The 23,257-nt window shown below is 44.5% G+C and overlaps 1 protein-coding gene across 1 annotated transcript; it reads left to right on the forward strand.

The window, feature by feature from the left end:
• The first annotated feature begins 14,914 nt into the window (after positions 1–14,914).
• OXT (oxytocin/neurophysin I prepropeptide) lies at positions 14,915–15,966 on the forward strand. The gene is made up of 3 exons (XM_027078090.1): positions 14,915–15,217; positions 15,519–15,720; positions 15,812–15,966. Exons 1-3 carry the CDS (start codon positions 15,098–15,100, stop codon positions 15,865–15,867), a joined length of 378 nt encoding a protein of 125 aa, XP_026933891.1. The 5' UTR covers positions 14,915–15,097; the 3' UTR covers positions 15,868–15,966.
• The last annotated feature ends 7,291 nt before the right edge of the window (positions 15,967–23,257 follow it).

Below are 23,257 nucleotides of genomic sequence, written 5' to 3' on the forward strand. Positions count from 1 at the left end.
CTTTAAGGATTTCTTCTTACATAGAGTTGGTGTCTTGCAGCTTTCTCCATCAATTGTAATCCACTGTATTATACTGGAGCCCTATTGATGTAGTGGTAAAGTGTGGAGAAGAGAGGCATTCTACAGTCTTATGATTTAATCTCAGGTTTTTGTTGTTTTTTTAATGGGCATATATCCCTAGGCTGTGATCTTCAGAAGCCTATTTTAGCCTTTCTTTTTTTCCTCCCCTTAACTGAGGCAGGAAGGCTATAGGGGGCTGGAAGTGTCTAATTGTTCTTCCTGCAGGTCAGATAAGGCTTTGATAAAGTAGTTTCCCTTGAGGGCAGGCCTTTGTTAAATACAGTGCTCTGGGTGTATTTCAAAATCTTTACAGGATTTTTCTCCAATCTTCACTTTGAGAATTGATGGCTTTCCTGAAGGCAAAACCAACAGAACTCTAAGGGTCTTTCCTAAGACTGGTCACTTAGGAGTTAACTCTCAAGTTGGTGTGGACAGAAATAATTAATAACCAATCTATAAAAAGAATAGAAGAGTTTTATTTGAGCCAAACTGAAGACTATAGCCCAGGAGACACAGATTCAAGAAGCACTTGTGTTCCGCTGGACTATAAAATGGGGGAGGCTTACAAAGATGAAATTACATAAATTGTTTGTCAAGAATTAGGATTGGAGCTGGCAAGAAGTAAGGGTGCTTGTTAAGCAAGGATTGCTTGGGGTCTGAAATTGTTGCATAGTTACAAGTGATAGCTCAGCTTCACTGTACACTGGTGCCAAATTGAATCTCGGAGACAGAGTTTTGGGTGAAGCAGAAAAGGATAGCTTTACTGCTTTGCTAGGCAAAGGGGGACACAGTGGGCTCCTGCCTCAAAAAACTGGGAGGATTTGATGAGGGGTTTTATAGCAATACTTCAAGTGTGGTGTTGCTGACAAGATTAGGGTATGTGCAGGGCTTGCACTCCCTTAATCTTGTCTGAAGTGGTTTCTTGGCTGTTTCTCCCTTGATTAGCAACTGTTCGAGTCTGCCCTTTGGAACTTAGGGAAGGTCATGGAGGCTGGAGTCTTTCCTCCAAGAAATGGGGAACAAAAAGGCCTCCGTGCCTGAGAGTCCCACAGGGCCCCACTCAGTTTCACAAGGGGAGACCTTGAGACTGATACCGACCAGGGTTCTTGGCCTTCCCCAATCAATAGAAACTGACTAGAGGCTCGACAAGAAATTCAGGCAAGGCTTTATTGGGACCCCTGCTATAGCAGGGGTTAGCAAGAACAAACAACAGGTTCCCTGCTTGCTCGCTCCCTGAGTGGGGGCAAGCTTGTTCCTTACATGGGGTGAGGGTAGGGATGTGTCCAGTGGTCAGGCCAGAGGGGTGGCTTAGGTGTTTTGCTCACCCACTAGGTGGTGTTGTGTGCAGGGGGGCATGCTCAGTACCCTGCTTTTGCTCCCAACACCCTGTTTATGCTCTGGGCTCTTCCAAAGTGGCAGTACGGGTTTTTTTGGTCTTTTGTATCTTTTTGTCCATAATTTGCCCCAACTGTGCATGCATGCAGTTATTTTCTGTTTCTTTGTATTTTGTTGCTTGAGGAGAGGTGTGTCCAGGTGCAAGCATTGCAGCACTGCTGCAAAAGGTCCCAGGTCTCAGCCTGTCTCAAGACTTATAAGGCTGCAGCTGGCAGCTGCTAGCAGATATTGTTTTGAGAATGGCTGGTGGTGTCCTTGAGTCTGATACAGTTCAGAAAATTCAACTTCTCAATAGTACTGGAACGTCTGAAACCATATCCACAATGGCCACCCAGCTCCATTTTGAATGCCTGAACCACAATTACTCCGTTTTGATTTTTAAATGCATTCTTTTCTCTAATGGTTAAAGCAGATGTATAATTCATGTTTGACAGGCCACAAAACAGGCTGTTCTAGTTAACATAAAGTTCAAGTTAAATCATTTGTAAGCCAAAATGACTTCCCCATACCTCAATATGTGAAAATTTCTTCTATCACTAGTCCATACTCCACCTCTAGGATTAGTCAATTACCATTTGAGTGTTCCTAAAAATTGCTGGCTTCAGGGGCTTCTGCCCCCCGATAAGCTGATTTTGGCTCTGATTATCTATATTCATGAGTCTTTCTAATTTTTAAGGTGGCAGTTTGCCCTGTGACCTCAAGTCTCTGATGGATCTAAGAAAAGTCATTAATTTTCAGTTTATTCAACAGTCTTATTGTTGTGAGGATGGGAGTGATATTTCCTAGCTCTTTACAAATCAGAGATAAATCCAGAAAGTCCATCCATTTACTTTTCATCTACATAAATCATTATATTTCGAGTGAGTTTCTTGTAGAAAGCATATAGTTGGGGCATGGTTTTTTAAAATCCATTCTGAAAATTTTTGTCTTTTAATTGGTGTGCTTAAACCATTTACATTTAATGCATTTTTTGATATTTTGGATTTAGGGCTACCATTTCCCCACTTCTGCCTTCTTTGAGTTATTTGGATTTTTTTTCATATTTCATTTTAATTAGTCTATTGTGATTTGCTTATATCTTTATATTGTTTCCTTTACTGTTCACTCTAGGGATTACTTAATAATTTTTCACAGTTGTCTTAGAATCAACATTTTACCACTTCAAGTGGAAACCTTACTACAGTAAATGTCCCTTTACCCTCCTTTATATTGTAGTTGTCTTGTTATTACATCTACATACGTTAGAACTCCATTAGACAATGTTATACTGTGGCTTTTCCTTCAATCCTAATGTTCCGATTTTCCCTTTGGTATCATTTTCGCTATCTGCAAAATGTCCTTTAGCAATTATTTTAGAGCAGGTAATGCCTTCTCTTGGTTTTCCTTCACTGAGAATATCTTTCTTTTTTCTTGACTCCTGAATGATATTTTAACTGGAATAGAATTCAGAGTTAACAGCTCTTTTGTTTCAGTACTTTAAAAAGCTGTACCTCCTTCTGGCCTCCATAGTTTCTGATGAGAAATCCACGGTCATGTAATTTTTTCCCCAATTAAGTAATAGATTGTTTTTCTTTGGCAGCTTTCAAAATTTTTTGCTTGCATTTAGTATTCAGCACTATTGTTATGACTTGTCTGGGCATGAATTTCTTTGACATTATCCTATTTGAGTTTCACTGAAATTCTTGAATATGTGAGTTTATGTCCTTCACTAAATTTAGGAAATTTTCAGCTATTATTTCTTCAAATATTTTCTTCTGCTCCATGCTTCTTCTCCTCTCCTTCTGGGACTCTGATGAAACAAATGCTAATCTCTTCAGATTATACCACAGGTCCCTGAGGCTCTATAAACATTTTTAAATATCTGTTTTCTCTCTGTTGTTCAGATTATATAATTTCTGTTGCTCTATCTTCAAGCTTATTTACTTATTCCTCTGCTATCTCCATTCTGTTACTGAGTTGTTGGGCTGCACCCTGCAGGCCAGCAAGCCCTGTACTTGCCCAGCCTCAAGACTGAAGAAAGAACCCAGAGTCAGTGACAGAGACATCAATGGTTTAATGGATAGAGGGATCTTACATGTCTGAAGCAAAGCCCTGAAGTGACACCCCACCATGTGTGGCAGATGGTGGGCAGGACATGGCAGCAGTCTTCACTACGCAGGGGAGAGGAGGGGGGAATTGACATCAGGTTGGCTCATCAGTTACCAGGGAAACCAGCAGAGCAGCATGCCCCTCACTGCCCCTTTGAGAAGCTATCATGGTGTAGATGTTCTGATCTAAAGATTAGAACAATCAGTAGCTGGGGCTAGAGGCAAGTATGTAGGCATTTACAGATTAGGCTCTATGATTAAAAGGGAAGGTCAATCATGTGAGTAGTGTGTAGGTGAAGCAGGGACTGGTCAAACAGGGGATATACAGAAAGCAAGAGAACAGCCATCTTGGGTGGCCTGATCATACATGAGCCCATAGGGTTTTGTTGTTGTTACTGTGTTTTTCAGTTCTAAATTTTCCATTTCCTTCTCCTTTATGTCTTCTATTTCTTTGCTGAGACTATCTTTCCATTCATTTCAAGTGATTTCACCTTTATTTCATAGAACATGGTTATAACAGCTGTTTTAGTGTCTTCTTCTGATAATTCCAGCATTTATGTCATTTCATTGTTGGTATCTGTTGATTGTCTTTTCCTTTGTCAGTCAAGATTTTCTTGATTCTTCATAAGCCAAATAATTTTGGATTGTATCTTGATTTTTTTTAATGCTTTGTTATCATCATTTACTTTATTTATTTATTTATTTGGCTGAGTCGGGTCTTAGTTGCAGCATGTGCGATCTTCGTTGAGGCATGTGGGGTCTTTTGTTGTGGTGTGCAGACTCTTTGTTGCATTGCGGTGCATGGGTTTCTCTCTAGTTGCGGCATGCGTGCTCCAGAACGTGTGGGCTCTGTAGTTGCGGGACACCGGCTCTCTCATTGAGGCATATGAGCTCAGAAGTTGTGGCATGCGGGCTTAGTTGCCCCAGGCATGTGGGATCTTAGTTCCCCGACCGACCGGGGATTGAACCCGCGTCCCCTGCATTGGAAGGCAGATTCTTTACCACTGGACCACCAGGGAAGTTCCTATCTTGATGTTTTTAATATTATGATGAGACTCTAGGTCTAGTTTCAATCCTAAGAATTTGTTTGTTTGTTTGTTTTAGCAAACAGTTGACTGGGTTAGGTTCAGGTCACAATTTCTGACCTGCCTTTTGTGGGCTGTGGTTCTAATGTTTGTTCAGTTTTCAAAGCATTTGCAATGCTATTTGGATCAGACCCTCACGTGTGCCACTCAGTGACCGGTCTCAAATTTGCACTATGGTCTAGCTGAATTCTAAAGCCTGTGGTGTAGTGTATAGCGTCAGATCTGCTTATGCAGCTTGAAGATGGGCTCAGGAGTTCATACCCAACTTTACGCATTTGCTCTCTTCACTCTCAACAGTCTCCCTGATACTTTCCAGCTTCTAAGGGCCTTCCTTCCTGGTCCTCTGGTCAGAAAGCTGGAGTTTTACATTCCCTGTTAGGCCACACCCTTCATGTGACTATATCTGTGTCCAGAGCCAAGTGGTAGAAAGATAGAGAAAGATGAAAAGCAATGGAGAGTGACCCCATGCTCTTTGGTCAGAGAGGAAGCATTTCCCTCCCTCAGAGGTTTGGGTGCCTGTCTGGATGTCACTGCTTTTGCTTTGCTGCCACCTTTGCCACCATTTCTGTGGCCATAGCAGCATTGCCTGGTGGCTGCACTGTGATAAGGGGGGATGGGAGGGGTAGAAAAAGGGGAAATTACTCTCTCTGAGCTTTAGGAGATACCTTCCACTCCTCAGATCAGGAAGAGAGGAGAAATTCTCTTGGAATAATTTCTTTTCAACGTCTGATGCACTCTTTGAGTTCTAGCTAGGCAATACTAGAGGAGAAAAATAATAAACCCACCGCCAGTTCTGGGAACTTTGAATGCTAGTCTACTTATGTGCCTGCTACCATGTACATTTCAGAGTCCTCATGTAGCCACTCTGTGTCCAAAATTTATACTTACATTCAACGAGAGAGACCAGGTGGAGTATGCTTGTTCCATCTTCTGCAGAACAAGAAACTTTTTTTATTTAAAACTGTTATTTATTTGTTTGTTTGTTTTTTGGCTGCACTGCGCAGCAGATCCCTTAGATCCCCAACCAGGGATCGAACCCACGCCCCCTGCAGTGGAAGCTCCAAGTCTTAACTTCTGGACTGCCAGGGAAGTCCCTTAAACTTTTAAATTAAAGTATAACATACATACATAAAAGTGCACAAATCTTCAGTATTTACCTAATTTTCACAAAGTAAACATACTGTGAAGTCAACATCAGATCAAGAAATAGAAGCACCTCTCATGCCCTTCCCAATCACTACCTACTGCTAGTGGCCACTCTCCTCTTACTTCCAGCTCAGTAGATTGAGTATGCCTCTTTTTGAACCTTATATAAATGAAATCATACATTTCTATTCATACACATTCTTTCATTTGACATAAAGTCTGTGAGATGTTTTCATATGTAATAGTAGTTTCTGCATTTTTCATTGCTTTATGGTATTCTGTTGTATAACTTTACTTATTCCATTTTACTGGTGATGGACATTTGGGTTGTATCCAGGGGGGGCTATTACAAATAGTGCCACTATGGTAAACATTCTTGGACATGTCTTTTGATGCTCGCTCACATGTATGTATTTCTGGAGCATAATTGTGGGACCACATGGTATGTACATGTGCAGCTTGCGTAATACTGCGAACCAGGTTTCCCAAGTAGTTGTACCAACTTACACTCCTTCCAGCAGTGTATGAAGGTTCCCATTGTTCTATATTCCCTTGGTAATACCAGCCTTTTTTGTTTTTTTAACATCTTTATTGGAGTATAATTGCTTTACAATCGTGTGTTAGTTTCTGCTATATAACAAAGTGAATCAACTATACATATACATATATCCCCATATCTCCTCCCTCTTGCGTCTCCCTCCCACCCTCCCTACCCCACCCCTCTAGGTGGTCACAAACCACTGAGCTGATCTCCCTGTGCTATGCGAATACCAGCCTTTTTTAATTTTAGCTATTCCAGTGGGTGCATATCTCATGATGGTTTTAATTTTAATTTCCCCAATAACCAATGGGATAAGTACCTTTTCATTCTTATTGGACAATTGTATAGCTTTTTTCGTGTTTTTTTTTTTTTTTTTTTCTGGTTCATGTGTCTTTTTTTTTCTGGCCAGGCCACACGGCTTGTGGGATCTTCGTTCCCTGATCAGGGATTTAAACCCAGGCCCTCAGCAGTGAAAATGCTTAGTCCTAACCACTGGACTGCCAGGGAATTCCCTGTAGGCATTTATTTTAGATTTTGACTACAAACCCTTTGTTGAGTATATATGCTGGGTAATAAAAATGGTTTGATCCACAGGGATCTTTGGGAGGCACTAAGTGGTCATGAGTCTCCTAAGGACTGAAATAATCAGGAAGCCCATTGAGGTCCCACTTGTTCTATATGACCAAAAGTACTCTATCTGTGGTGAATAAGGGCCTAACCTAAGCCACCACAACATAGCATCCTAGTCCTTTATCCAGTTGCCAGACCTCTGTTTTGGTTACAGACCCAGAGCCACTTGGATGAAGGAAAGACCAGATGAAGGAAGAACCCTGCAATAACGTTACATATTTGTACTATAAATCTTCCTCCTGGCATTTGCCAAAGAGACCTGTGACCTGTGTAACTGGAGTGGGGAAAAATACCAAGACCTTCCTAGAACGTAGACTAATCCCCAGGGACCCAGAGTTCCACTGTGGTCCAGTGATCAGAGCCAAAGCTTGTGGTAGTCAGGAGGTAAGTAGGATGTAGGTATCAGGAAGTAACATCATACTTTTATAAAATGTATGTGTGTTAGAGGGCAGGAGATAAATCTCATGAAAATACAAAGGCTTGCATGTCAATGAAGTTTCTAGAAATGCAGTGGCCTGGGCCACGTTGGGATATCCTGTCAAAAGTGAAAGAGAATTTCCACACTGTGCTGATAGGAAAAGCTAAACGTAAAAAATTTCTTGAATCTAGCAATTCCACCTGTAGGTATATACCCAAGAGAAGTGATGTTTGTGTTTGCGCATGTAGGAGAATGTTCACAGAAGCTTTATTCACAATAGCTAACACCTGAAAATAATCCAAAAGTCCATCAACAGAATAATAGATAAATATGTTAGTATATTCTTACAACTGAATACTACTCAGCAATGAAAAAGAATCAAACCACTGCTACATGCATTATTGCATATGCATGGATGAACCTCAATGAGAGTATATAGAGCAAAGTAAGCCAGATATATAATTACATCTATATGAAGTTCAAAAACAGGCAAAACTAATCTATTGTGATACGCATTAGAGTAGAGGTTGTCTCTGAGAGGATACTGACTAGGAGAGAGCATGTGGGAGTCTTCTAGGGTGCTGATCATTGTAGTGTTTTACAAAGTATAAATGGGTAAGAATCCACTGAGCTGCACATTTAAGATTTATGCACTTTATGCAAATTTTACTCTGATAAGTAAAAGTGAAGGAGAAATATTTCCCATCATGAGACAAGGTGACATAGCTAGAAATGACTGCATAAATTTGTTGGCCAAGAAAACAGAGAGCGCATCATATGAATACCCTCTCCTATGTAGATAAGTGTGTTGCTCTTATAGTAACAGCAAAACAGATGTCTTTCTACCCCTAAAAAAACAATGGACAAGTTGCTATACCTTGAGCCCTTTATCCCTGAAAAAGAGATGCATTGAACAGTGGACCTCCAGATACTGGAATCCACATTGGCCACATTTGAATGTACTACTCTGACCCATTTAGCAGAACCAGAAGGTCTGTGGGCTTTGAGGTCATCCAGGGCAAGAGGACACCACAGGAGATCCAGCTGTAAGGCAGGCAGCTCTGCCTTTTAGGCCTTAGGACCCAGCCGACCCCCCATGCTCAAGATGCCCACGGGTGACCAGAATGCTGGGGAAGCCTGTGGCAAGCCCCAGTGGGGTCTCACATCAGAAGTCCCTAGGGTTTTAGAACAAAGCTATGACCCTTTCTGACAAGTTACTAGCTCCTTGTCGGAGACTACCTGATGCTGAGACTCCAGGGAGTATCAGTTAGCTTATTCTGTACACAAACCACCCAAACATTATTGGCCTGAAACAATAAATACTTATTACTGCTCATGAGTCCCTAAGTCTTATGGATGATTCTTCTGTTCTTGGCCAGGCTCATTCACGGTGTGTGGTCAGCTGTGGGTCAGATTAGCTTCATGGACAGATGGACTCTTCCTGAGCTCATGTTCCCTCCCCAGCCCATACATGTGATCTCATGGGGAGTCTTATATGTCCAGTTGACCAAAGAGGAAAAAATGAAGTCCAGTTTTCAGACAGCTCATGTCCAGGTGGCAGATGGCTACAGTGTTGCTGTCTTGCTTAAGTGGCCCTGAAAGACAGTAAGGAGATGAATTTTCTCCAATTGGCTGTACTTGATAAATTACATCACAACCACTTAACCTGGAGCTAGAGAGAGCCTTAGGGACAGATAAGTAGCTAATGTTTTGGCTGCATGATAAGGGACTTGGGACTTAGAAGGAATATGATGGGAGGTTGGTAACGTGGAGGCCTGTGGGAAAGTATGTGGATGGACCTCTCAGAATGGATCTGAAGTTGGAGAATATTTGTGGAATATCTGTTGAATCTCACCAAAGGGACCTACTGCAGAGGTGGCTGTCAGGAATCAGGTGAACAAGGTGACTTGTGCATGTCAGACATCCTCTATCCCATCCACCCCAATTCTTGCTCAGTGGACTCATGAACAAAGTGGTCATGGTGGCGGGGGTTGAGACTGTGCGTGGGCTCAACCGCGAAGGCTGACCTGGCTACCAGCACCACTGAGAATCTAACCCACCAACAGCAGAGACCAAGTTGGGCACCATCCCCTGGGGCTCAGCCAGTCACTGCTAGCACCAACATTTATAGACACACTGAAATACAGCATGATGGATATTCCACCAAATTGCTTTTGACCAAATTGCTCCCTTTATAGGAAAAGAAAGAGGGCAGTGGATTTTCCTGGTCTTACCATGCACCTATTCATCAGAAGCAGCTGGCCTTGGAGAACACCAGAACAGCCTATTGAAGATGGAGTTACGGTATCAGCTCAGAGAAAACAATCTAATCTAATGCGTATCACATCTAACCTGGGGTTAGATTGTTTTCTGAATCTACAATCAGTGTGTGGGACTGTCTCCACATAGGCAGTGGTGTGGGAAAAAATAGCTGACTCAACAAAGGAAAATAATTCGTGAACAGTACTGAGAGACTAGTTGAAATTAGAAACTGCTCACTCTTTGTAGCTGTGAGATTCCCATTAGCAGTACTCAGTCACTCTGACATAAGAATAGAGAAGGAAGCTGCAGCATTGAAGATCAAGGTTGTGTGGGACACCATTATGCACCAAAATTCTCTCAGCCCTACTCTCCATCCAGCTGCTGCTGGGGGACCACTTCATGTGGGCTTTGACTGGCTCTGCACCAGGACCATCAGGCAGCACTTCCACTTAGGTGGAGGTGATACTGCTCACCTCTTTTTTTTTTAAATTAATTTATTTATTTCTGTCTGCATTTGGTCTTCATTGTTGCACACGGGCTTTCTTTAGTTGCAGCGAGTGGGGGCTACTCGTCATTGCGGTGCATGGGCTTCTCATTGCAATAGCTTCTTTTGTTGCAGAGCACAGGCTCTAGGCATGCAGGCTTCAGTAGTTGTGGCACACGGGCTCAGTAGTTGTGGCTCGCGGGCTCTAGAGCGCAGGCTCAGTAGTTGTGGTGCATGGGCTTAGTTGCTCCACGGCATGTGGAATCTTCCCGGACCAGGGCTTGAACCTGTGTCCCCTGCAGTAGCAGGCGGATTCGTAACCTCTGCGCCACCAGGGAAGCCCACTGCTCACCTCTTAAATAGTTCATCGAACACTTACTATAGGACCCAGCAATTCTATTCCTCGGTAACTAACCAAGAGAAATGAAGCATATGCCCATGCAAAGACTTGTACATAAATATTCATAGCAAGATTATTGTAATAGCCAAAACTAGAAACAATGTCCATCAACTGATGAATGGATAAACAAAATGTGGTCCATCCATGGACTACTTCTCAGCAATTCAGAGGAACAAACTGCTGACACATAATCACTTGGATGAACCTCAACAGCACTATGGCAAGTGAAAGAAACAAGACACAAAAGATTACGTACTGTGTGTGGTTCCATTTATAGGAACTTTCTAGAAAAGGTGAATCTATATCAGTGGTTTCCTGGGGCTGACGATGGGAACAAGGAGTAATGGCGAACAAGCACGAAGGACTTTTCCTAGGATGGAAGCGTCCTACAATTGGATTGTGCTGATGGTTGCACAACTGTTTACTAAAAATCATCAAACTGTGCTCTTACAATGGGTGAATTTTATGCCATATAAATTATACCTTATTGAAATTGTTTAAATAAAGAATTTCAACTTTTATGTCAAGCAGCATTTGGCACAACTGATCATTTCCTCCTCCTTGAAATCCCGTCTTCATACTCTTGTTTTCTCTGACCTTACTCAGGGTTCAATTCACTCCCCCTAAGTGACCTCCTTCAGGTCTGTGCCTTTACATATTGGCACTGATGATGTCCACATTTACATATCTGCAGCCCAGCCCTCTCTCCTGAACTCCAGACTCTAAAACCCAAATGCCTCCTCACAGTCTCCTTGGATATGTGATGCACACCTCAAATGTCATATGTCCACACTGAGCTCCTGCCCTTCCCAACCCCGATCTGAGCCACCCTCAGGGTCCCCATCCCAGCTGATGGCAGCTCCTTTCTTCCCACTTGTGAGGCCAAAAGCCTTGGAGTTGTCTTTGACTCCTCTTTTTCTCTCCCACCCATATCCAACCCATCAGCAAACCTCAACTGGCGCTTCCTTCTAAATACACCCAGAAATGGGTCACTTCTGCCCACCACCTTGGTCCAGCTCATTGTCATTCCTCGCAGGCATTGCTGCAGTAGCCTCCTCTTCCCTGCTTCCACCTTTTTCCCACAGCCTTTTCACAACAAGATATCCAAAGTTGTGCTAATAACATGTAAACCCAATCACATCATGCCTCTGCTCTGGTTCCCCATTTCATTTGGGCCTATGTGACCCAGTCCCATGTGACCATTCTGACCTCAGGACTCGGTCACTCTGCTCCAGTCCCACTGGCTTCCTTGCTATTCCTTGAACATGTCAAACATTCCCACCTCAGGACCTTTGCACTTGCTCTTTCTCCTGCCTAGAATAGTGTCCCTCCAGAATTCTAAAATAGTCTTGTGATTCCCACCCCTGGTATCCATACCTTTGTGTAATCTCCTCCAGTTGCATGTGGGTAGGACCTGTAACTTTCTTCTAACCAATAGAAGAATATGGCAAAAGTGTTGGGGGATCACTCCCATGATTATACTATAAGCTAAAGATGAAGGGATTTTGCAGATGTAATTAAGGGCCCAATTATCCAAATTAATCACTTTGATTTTGAGTTAGAAGATGACCCTGGTGGACCTGGCCTAATTAGGTGAGCCCTTTTAAAAGAGGGTTGGGGACTTTCCTGGTGGCGCAGTGGTTAAGAATCCGCCTGCCAATGCAGGGGACATGGGTTCAAGCCCTGGTCTGGGAAAATACCACATGCCGCGGAGAAACTAAGCCCATGCACCACAACTACTGAGCCTGCACTCTAGAGCCTGAGAGCCACAACTACTGAGCCCGCGTGCCACAGCTACTGAAGCCCACTCACCTAGAGCCCGTGCTGCACAACAAGAGAAGCCACCGCAATGAGAAGCCTGCGCACCGCAACGAAAAGTAGCCCTTGCTTGCAGCAACTAGAGAAAGACCGCACACAGCTACAAAGACCCAACACAGCCAAAAATAAATAAATTTACATTTTAAAAAAGAAAACATACATAAAGTTTAAAAAGTTATTAAAAAAATAAAATAAAATAAAAGAGGGTTGCCTGCACTTAGAGACTTGAAGTACCAAAGACTCTTTCTCTCTGTTGCTGGCCTTGAAGATGCAAATCACATGAGTTCTACAGCTGCAAGGCAATGCATTCTGCCAACAATATCCCAGGCTCCAGAAACGAATGCTGCCTGGCTGATATCTTGACTGCAGCCCTGTGAGACACTGAGCAGAGGACCCAGCTGAGCCGTGCCCAGACCCACAGAAACTGTGGGGTAATAAGTAGATGTTGTTTTAAGCTGCTAAATTTGTGGTAACTTATGACATAGCAATAGAAAACCAGTCCACCCTCAGATATCCACATGGCTTCTTTCCTCACCTCCTTCAAATGTCAGATGTCACCTTCACAAACAGACCTAGACGGAGCACCTCAGGAAAACTGCAACAAGTCCCACCTTTTCCTCCATAGCACTTACTGCTTCCTAACCCACTGAAATATGTTTCTTGCTTCTCCCCCTCCACTAGAATATAAGCGCCTGAGGGCTGGGATTTTTGTCTGTTTGTATCACTGATGTTTCCAAGCATCTGTACTGGGACCTGGTGCATCTTCAGATGACAGTTGTTGAACAGCTGAAGGAAAACTGTCCTGTGGGGGACACTATGCTAAAATAATCTATGTGCATGTGTTAACTTGGGTGAGGTCACTGTGCTCACAGGGCAGGCGGGAGGCCTTTCTGGGGCTGCCTCCAGGGTCAAGCCCTTGGCCTTCTAGCCCGGCAATGCCAATGAGCTGATTTGGGTGAGAAACAAGACCAGCTGCTGACTGGTAATCCAGGTCAGCCTGATCTGCTCAGCCTGGCAGCCTCAGCACCCACCTTGAGGGGGTCAACAAGAGTGCAGAGGAGGCTGTCTCCTCTCCCAGGGATGACAATGACCTCATTTTTTCCTATTGCACGTCGGGATCCCCAGAGAGCAGACTGAGATGGAGTTTAACATGCAGGATGCTTATTACCAAGGGCCCTTGGGACCCACACTTGTGGGAGGGAGGAGGTGGAAACAAGGCTAGGCAGAGGGAGAACTTCCATGCAAGGCTCAATTGACCCCACAGGGATGTCCTGAGCTGAAATAATCCTTCAGAGTTGTCCGGCATTAGGCCAAAATGGACCAGTCATTGGATGTGGGCCGCCGGGGGAGGATGTGACTATGACCTTGGGACAGGCGGCTCTCTGTAGCTGAGGCAGGCCTTGGATGGGCTGTCAGCCAAAGGCTATCTGATGACCACTCTCCCAGCAGCTGGGTGGCAAGTCCCTTCTTGAAGGAGGATCCATGCTGAGCACCTCCCTGGTCATGACAACACTGATCAACACCCTTTCCACTGAGGCAGTCTGTCTCTCTTTTATTTTTAATGATTTTCATTTTAAGATACTGTACATTAAAAATGCAAAAAAAATCAGTTGTTTTTCAATTTTATTTTTGGCTGTGTTGGGTCTTAGTTGCGGCACGTGGGATCTTCATGAGGCATGCTGGATCTCTAGTTGTGGCGAGCAGGTTTCTCTCTCTAGTAGTGGCCCGCAGGCTCAGTACTTTCAGTGCACAGGCTTCATTGCCCCGCAGCATGTGGGATCTTAGTTCCCTGCATTGGAAGGCGGATTCTTAACCACTGGACCACCAGGGAAGTCTCCCAAAATCACTGTTTTTAAATGCATAACTAAAAACATAGAATTACAAATGAAACCAGTTATATTTATGAGCAGGTATCAAAATATTAAAAACATCTGAGATACAGTCACAAATGTGCTTCTTTATTTAAAGCATTAGATAACAAGATCTAGTGGCAGGTCCAATAACTGCCATAATTTCAAAGTGATGATGAGTCTGATGTTTAGAGACATTTGCGATAGCTGTCGTAATGGGATAGGAGGACATCTGCCATTTTGATTTGCAACAAAGCCACGGGTATTGCAAATTCCACTGTGGTTTGTTGTCTACCTCACAGCTGAGGAAAGGCTGAATTTCAGTTAGAAGTGAGAGAAAATAAAATCTTTTCCGATCTCAGTTCCGGGTGCAGGGAAATGGTTGCTGGTGTGGGGAGTGGGGCTGGGGTTCCAGGAAATCTGTGTTCAGGAGGAGGAGGACTTCTTTGTAGAGGGGAGCTAGGCTGCGTGTGTGGTTGGCTGAGAGGGAGTCCTGCCGGAGTTTCTTCTGGCCTGGAGGAGTCCGAGGGTCCAGCCTGACCCCCACCCCAAGGTATTGGGAATGGGGGAGGGGGCTGCAGGGCGTCCCCCCACCCCCCACCAAACCCTGTCCCACCCTAGGGCCCAGGCCACAGCACTGGCTCCCCTCCCAGAGCTGCTTCCTTCCCCTAGCGGCATTCGGCATTCGCTATCATTGCCAGGTCCATTAGCCATTAGCCGATGCGGTGACCTTGACCCGGCCTGGACCCTGCAAATGAGGGGGCACGCCGGGGGCGCAGGGCCTGAACCGCAGCGGCCTGCTGTGACCAGTCATGCGGCGGCCCTCTTAGACACTGCTCCGCCTACGCGGCCCCTGGGCATAAAAAGCCGGGCCAGAGAGACAGCGCAGCCGCCGGACCCCGGACCCAGCCCTCCCGCACCATGGCCGCCCCCAGCCTCGCCTGCTGCCTGCTCGGCCTCCTGGCGCTGACCTCCGCCTGCTATATCCAGAACTGCCCCCTGGGCGGCAAGCGGGCCGTGCTGGACCTCGACGTACGCAAGGTGAGCGCCCAGCCCTAGTCCCGCGGCACTTGAGGCTGGGCAACCCGCAGCCACAGGGTCGCCCCTGCCGCTCCCTTTCCCGCGCTGACCCCGCGCCGGCCCCGCCTGGCCTAGGAACCAAGGCAGCCGAGTAGCTTTTGAGTCCCCTCCTTCGACCGCTTCTGGGGGCCAAAGAGCGCCAGGGAGACCCCCGAACCTCCGGCGCTCCTCTGCTCAGCCGGCTCAGCCCCCCGCCCCGCAGGCTCTCCCTCCCGGGCCCGGGCCCCTCCCCGCCCCCGGCTCACCCCCGCCCTCCCGCCAGTGTCTCCCCTGCGGCCCCGGGGGCAAAGGCCGCTGCTTCGGGCCCAGCATCTGCTGCGGGGACGAGCTGGGTTGCCTCGTGGGCACGGCCGAGGCGCTGCGCTGCCAGGAGGAGAACTACCTGCCGTCGCCCTGCCAGTCGGGCCAGAAGCCGTGCGGGAGCGGGGGCCGCTGCGCCGCCGCCGGCATCTGCTGCAGCCCGGGTGAGTCAGGCTGGAGCCGGGGCGGGACCGGGACACCGGGACCAGGCGGGGCGGGCCGTGGCGGGCCCTGACCCGGCGTCTCTTCATGCAGACGGCTGCCGCGGCGACCCCGCCTGCGACCCCGAGGCCGCCTTCTCCCAGCTCTGAGACCCGCCGGCCCCCGACACCGTCGGAGCGCAGCCCTCGCTCCCTCCGTAGCCACCCCCAGGAACTATGACTATTAAATAAAGCAGATTTTTTCCCCTCCAGCCCGACTCGCGTCTAAGTGTCAGAACTGGGAAGGGAGGGCGTTGGGGGAGTCGAAGATTGCCGGCTCTCGGCGCTTCATAGGGAATTAAAGCCGCCACCCCGAGGGGAGAAGGGTGCCGTTCCGCGGTGACGTCCTGTAGGGGTGGATGGAGGAAGGAGGGGGACGACATGGCTGGCTCCCAGGGAGATGGAAACAGTCCCCTGCTTCCCCCTCCAACAGAGCTGGGGGCCTACAGCAGGCTGGACATGAGAGGAACTTTCTAAGGTCCAAAGCGACAGAGTGGGGCCTGCAGAGATAAGAGTCTGACGGGGCACCAGAGGAAGGGTAGGAGGTTGGTGGTAGAGAGTGAAAGACTTCCTGACATCTGGAAGCAGGCTTGGGTCACACATGAGGGCTGGCCTGGGGGAGGGGAGCTTGGCTGGGGCAGCTGAAGGGCCTTCACGTTTCCAAGGAGCTGGACTCTCAGACCGCAGGAGGCCACCTGTACTCTCAGAAGGGGTGGCCAAGCTGGGGAGGCTGGGCGGGAGGGCCAGCACAGCCACCCTGTGGCTTGTTGTCCCACCCAGGAGGCCCTGGGTTCCCAGTGTTGCATGGAAGCCAGGAGCCCTGCTCCTGACTGCAGTAAAGAAATGTGACAGCACTGGGGACCCTGCAGAACAGGGGTTCCTGAGAGCCCATAGCCACAGAAATGACCACAAAATGCAGAGGACACTAACAGAGAGACTCCTGCAACCTACACTTCTCATCTGTTCCTGGATCAAAGACCATTTTGGAGCAGCTATAAAAGCCTAACCCCTCTCCCCCAGAATGTGCCACCACTCACTTACTCGTGCTGTGGGACAAAAGCGATTTCAGAAGGTGCATGCCCACACACCCACTCCAAATAAAACAAGAGCGCATCACTATCTGTTAGTAATTTTTATATGTTATTTCTGTGGCTTTCTCACACACTGAAGCAATGAGGATTCACTCAGAGGCCTCCCACCCACCACAGGCAGTGTGTCGTCTCAGAGTGAAGAGAGAAAAAGTATACTAAAGAGGACTGTAAGGTTTTCTTTGTATAAATTACAAAACCAGGCAAAACTAAGCTATGGTGCTAGAGGTCTTGGGTGTGGTGGTGACAGGAAGGGGTATAAGGGGGCTTCTGGTGTGCTGGTCATATTCTGTTTCTTGGCCTGGGAGCTGGTAAAACAAGTGTGTTCAGTTTATTAAAATTCATTCAGATTGCACACATGTGATTTGTTCACTTTTGTATGTATATTATACTAGAATAAAAGTTTTTTAATGAAAAAATTATCATTATTACTGAGATGTATGAAGAGAAGAGAGATGAAGCTTTTGAAAGCCCCAGTGGTTCCTGACAAGGCTGTGAGAGCAGGTCCCTCCTCTTACCCCCCATATCTGGAACAAGAAATGACTGAAAGCTGAGTCCTGTTCAAATCAACCATGGGGAAGTATGTGATTCTCATAAATTGGTGTTTGAGAACCATGTCAAAGTTCTGTGGTCCCTCAGAAACCACACAGATGAAGAGGGAAGCAACCAGAAGGAACCACACTACTCAACTAGAGAGACACAAGGTTAGGGATTTGTGCTTTTCCAAGCTTGGGCATCCACCGGCCACATCAGCAGAAAGCCTGGGATCTCCCTCTGGGACATCAGTCTCTGAGTGCCCTGCATACCCTTCAAACCCAAGAGGATTCCATAGAGCAGAGCCATGTCAGCCCAGGTCTCCCCACCTGGAGAGAGAGTTCAGGGTCCCCTCACCCCTCCAGTGTTTCCTTTTCTGGTCTCAATAACACAGGGGCAGATTGACACCTCTTTTTCAGGGGATGATGCAGAGGTGGCATCAACCTGGGCCTGGTGAGGAAGAGGAGCTGGGAGAGTTGCCACGTGTGCTAAGTGAAGTGGTTCAGTGGCCAGACGGTGCAGAAGCCATTCTTCACTCTTCCTCCTCGCTCAGACCCATGGCCTTTGTCCTCCTTGGAATGACTCCTTCAAACTACCAAAGTGCTTGGGGCTTGTGCAGGGTGGTGGTTCCCAACCCCTGCTTTGTATAACTAGTACTTTGTGAACCCATTTAACTACCTGGGAATGAAATTCCTAGATAACATGCCCACCCACACACAATTTCAAAAACATATAATTAGTCCTAGCAGTAATATAAAGTAGAGAAAAGGAAAGTAATTTAGTACAAAATAACACTATTTTAATATGTAGCTAAACATGTCAGGCTACACTGGGTGACATATACACAATAAGGTCATCTCATGATTATATCTGCTTATATCAAATACAGTAAAAAGAGATTGGAAGCCAATCTCTACAGGACATTCAGGAAAATAAGATGGTCAAAGCACCATGAGGATCAATAGTCTTTTTTGTACCTAAAGAAAAGATGGACTCAGATATCAATGAATCACAAAGAATGTATTCATGGGACACCTGGGGAAATTTGAACAGTATATATTTGATGATAATATATATTGTTGAGTTTTGGCTTGGGGCTTGCATGTGTGTGGTAACAGTCTGTGGTCATATCTTTAACAAAAGTTCCTCTCATTTGAGATGCACACTGGAACGTTTACAGATGACATGGGATGACTACTGGGATGACTTGGGGGTGGGAGGAGGGAGTGGAGGTAGAGATGAAAGAAGGATCATGTGTTGATAATTGTGGGAGTGAAGGAGGGGGTAGGTACCCAAGGGGTCTTTGTTTAGTGGCTCTACTTTTTTGTATATTTGAAATTTCTCTTAATAAAAACTAAAAAACCAAAAAGATTGTGGTAGAGGTAAATGTTCTGATATGAAGAGATGCCCCAAATTTACTTTGTTAAAAAAAGATGTGAATTACTTTGTTAAAAAAGATGTGAGTAGTATCTGTACATTATGAAATAATACTAATTTGTAAAATAAAAATTCATATGTGTGCATACCAGAACACTGTGGGCAACCTCAGAGATGAGCTCTTCACAGCTGTGAGAAGCTTTAGGACACAGCATTCCAGTCTGAAAGCTGTAATCATTGACTGCATCACTGAGCATTTATTGCTGTGATTTATTTTTATGTCACTCTGTACTATCCAGCTCCTCCAGTACAACCCTGAAGGACAGCAATTTCAGTTTTCTGTAGGGTCTATGTGGACAATAAGTTTACCCTGCTTCCATACCTACTAAATTTCGTGTAGTTTAGTTTTTAAATTTGGAATGGTTTGAAATTATACCAGAAGTTTTTCCCAGCATCATAAGAGGTGATTGTCCATGGGGCAGAGGTCAGAAATATTTTTTCCCTTTCCCGATATTTTCTTCCATGTAGAGGGGTTTCCCTGAGATAACACTCCTCCCAGGGAGTAGCTGACTTGTGGGGCAGGGTGAGAGGAAAGGAGCAGGTATAATGCCACCCCTTCCTCTCCGATCCCTCTTGGGATGAGGCTGCCATCCCAGGAAGCATGTGCTGTCACAGTGCAAATGCAGGAGCTCAGCGGTAAGCCCTATGAAGTTCCAGCTCCTTGTGTCTGGGACAGTAAACAGCTCTAGCTTGTTACTCAGCTTTGTGAAGCCTCCTTGCCAGCAGGTCCAAATTGCATTGTTTAATATCAGTTCTATCAATAATAAAGGTAGTCTTCTGGCCTCCAAATGTCACATTCTTTTATTTCATTTTTTAATTGTTTCAGAATTCAGGGGTTATAGTTAGTTAAAGTTAGGCTGCCATTATAAAAACACCCAAACCGTAAGGAGAACTTAGGGAGGTAGAGAAGGTCACTGTTTAATTCCCTCTGTCCTATCAGTCCTCAGTGAACATCCTCAGCTCTGTTCCACTTTGTCACTTAGGGACCCAGGTTTCTTCTCTCATATAGTTCTGTCATCCCCTAGGCCTCATCTCTGCCTGCATATTTGAGACCAGGACGTTGTGGATTCCACTGGGTGGGAAGGGAAAGAGTGTGGAGGAGGCTCACACTGTCGTTAAGACCCCAAGTTCACTATTCCTTTCACTCACATTTTATTGACAAGAACATGGTCATATGGACACACAGTGCAAATGAAGCTGGAAAATGTAGCTACAATTCTATTACTACACAGTGCCAATCAAATTCCCAGAAGGATTTTTTTGGTACGAATTGCAAAGGAGCTAAAATAGCTAAATCAGTTTTGAAGAAGAAAGTTGAAAGAGTCTCACTACCTAATTTCCAGACTTACTGTAAAGCTACCACACTCAGGACAGGGTGGGAGTGGAGAAAAGATAGGCCTATTGATCAATGCAACAGATCAGAGAGGCCAGAAATAGACTTACGTGTGTATGGTCAAATGATTTTTGAGAAAGTTACAAAGACAATTGAATAGAGAAAGAATAGTCATTACAACAAATAGAGCTGGAGGGAATTCCCTGGCGGTCCAGTGGTTAGGACTCCATGCTTTCACTGCCAAGGGCCCAGGTTCAATCCCTAGTCGGGGAACTAAGATCCTGCAAGCCCCATGGCCAAAAAAAAAATGAAAGAAAGAAAAGAAAAATAATTAAAACAAACAAATAGAGCTGGAACAAATGAATATCCAGATGCAAACAGTGAACTTCAATGCACAACTTGTACCCTATACAAAAATTAACTCAAAATGGATCATAGTTCAAATTCTAATCTGTTTAAAACTTATAAACTTTTGGTGATTACAATAGAGCCACTATAAACATTCACATACAGCTTTTTGTGTGAATATAGATATTCATTTCACTTGGATCACTACCTGTTAATGGGACTGGTGGGTTAAATGGTAATTGTAAGTTTAACTTTACAAGAAGCTATAGAACAGTTTTCCAGAGTGGGTGAATGATTTTGTATCCACATCCACAATATATGAGGGTTACGATTGCTCCATATCCCTGTCAGCACATGATATTCTCAGCGCCCCCCTTTTTCTTAAGACATTGAAGTGGTTTCTCACTATGGCTTTAATTTGCCTTTCCCTAATGACTAATGATGCTGAACATCTTTACATGTGTTTATTTGCCATCTATGTATCTTATGTGGTAAAGTACCTGCTTAAATTGTTTAGCCATTTTAAAAGTTGAGTCATTTTCTTATTATTGAGTTTTGAGAGGGCAGTCTTTATATATTCTGGGTATAAGTCCTTTATAAGTTGTGTGATTTGTGAATCTTTTCTCCCAGTCTGTGGCTTGTCTTTGCATTCTCTTAACAGTGTACTTTAAAGAGCAGAAGCTCTCTCCTGCTCTTATGACCACGTCCACACTCCTACAGTCCAGCCTCCCTCTGCCTCTTTCTCTCTCATAAGAACACTGAGATTGCATGGAGGGACCGCCCGGATACTCCGGAGCCATTTTCCATCTCAAGATCCTTAACTTCGTTCCATGTGTAAAGTATCTTTTCCCACATAATAGAATTTCATGGGTCACAAGGATTAGACTCAGGGTACCTTTGGGGTAGTACTCTAACAAAGTATGGTAAGAACTTCAGAATGTTCTGTTTTCATATAAAGAAAGCTTTGAAAACTGTCCTGTTCCTGTCCTGTGTACCTGATTGTGATAAAGTGTTGTCCCCACAATTGTACCTCCTCACACTCCCCAGTCTTGTGGGACGGTCCCATTGCTTCTCACACCCCCTTAGACATTTATTTGCATGGTTAGCTGTCCTTCCCCCAATCTGGTTGGAGGATGGTGACATTGGAATGAAAATGGGGCTGGGGGTCAGTGCACTTGTTCCTTGTACAGGAGCACTTCCTCTGGAGGTACAGCAAGCTCAGGTCAGATCTGGACTCTCTAAGAGGCAGACTTTCCAGGTTCTAAGCCACTCCTGGGACTGAAGCTAACACATGCTCATCGTGTCTTCCAAGGATTCAGTTATTTCATGTATGAAAGACAAAACTTCAAAATTTCTGCAAGGTAATACGATTACACGTTCATGGATAATGTATGAATATTTCTGACAGACAAATTAGTGACATGTCCAATAATCCAGCCATCAGTATTCTTAAAGCAGATGTCTATTCTTTGATTGAAGACTTTTTAAAATATATTTAGTGGGCAAAATTGTTCCAGTTGTACACAACCAAATCGTCATTCCGCTGTATTGTCTTAACATTATATATTATATATATGTCTTAACATATATATATATATATATAATATAAGACAACATTATATATTGTCTTAAATATGATATATCATGAACCAAAATAAATAAATTAATTAATTAAATAAAATGAGCAGAAGTTTTTAATTTTGGTGAATTCCAAATGTATCAAATTTCTTCTTTTATGGATCTTGCTTTTGGTGTCAGAGCTAGGAAACTTTTGTATAACTTGAGGTCCTAAAGAATTTCCCCTATATTTTCTTCAAGAAGTTTTATAATTTTAGGGACTTCCCTGGTGGTCCAGTGATTAAGACTCTGTTCTCCCAATTCAAGGGGCCTGGGTTCAATTCCTGGTCGGGAACTAAGATCCCATGTACCACAACTAAGCCCACATGCCTCAACTACTGAGCCCGGCGTGCTCTAGAGTGTGTATGCCGCAACTAGAGAAGCCGGTGCGCCACAGTGAAGACTCAGCGCAGCCAAAATAAATAAATAATAATAAATAAATTTTTTAAAAAGTAAGTTTTATAATTTTAGATTTTATATTTAAGTCTATGATCCATTTTTTTAATTGAAGTATAGTTGATTTACAATGTTGTGTTAGTTTTTGGTGTACAACAAAGTGATTCAGTTATACATATATACGAATATATATATTCTCTTTTTTCTTTTTCTTTTCTATACATTCTTTTTCAGATTCTTTTTCACTATAGTTCATTACAAGATATTGAATATAGTTCCCTGTGCAACAGCAGGTCTTTGTTGTTTACCTATTTTATATATAGTACTGTGTATATTTTAATCCCAAACTCCTAATTTATCCCCCCTCCTTCCCCTCTGGTAAACATAAGATTGCTTTCTATGTCTGTGAGTCTGCTTCTGTTTTGTAAATAAGTTCATTTGTATCACTTTTTTAGATTCCACGTATGTGGTATCAAATGATAGTTGTGTTTGTCTGACTTACTTCACTTAGAATGATAGTCTCTAGGTCCATCCATATTGCTGCAAATGGCATTATTTCATTCTTTCTTATGGCTAATATTCCATTGTATATGTATATACCACATCTTTTTCATTCATCTGTCGATGGACACTTAGGTTGCTTACATGTCTTGGTGATTGTGAATAGTGCTGCTATGAACATTGGGGTGCATGTATCTTTTTCGAATTATAGGTTTTGTCTTTTCTGGATACATGCCCAGGAGTGGGG

Source organism: Aethalodelphis obliquidens, unplaced genomic scaffold (assembly GCF_003676395.1).
Source record: "Aethalodelphis obliquidens isolate GAN/ISIS:26980383/991018 unplaced genomic scaffold, ASM367639v1 scaffold42, whole genome shotgun sequence".
NCBI lineage: Eukaryota > Metazoa > Chordata > Mammalia > Artiodactyla > Delphinidae > Aethalodelphis > Aethalodelphis obliquidens.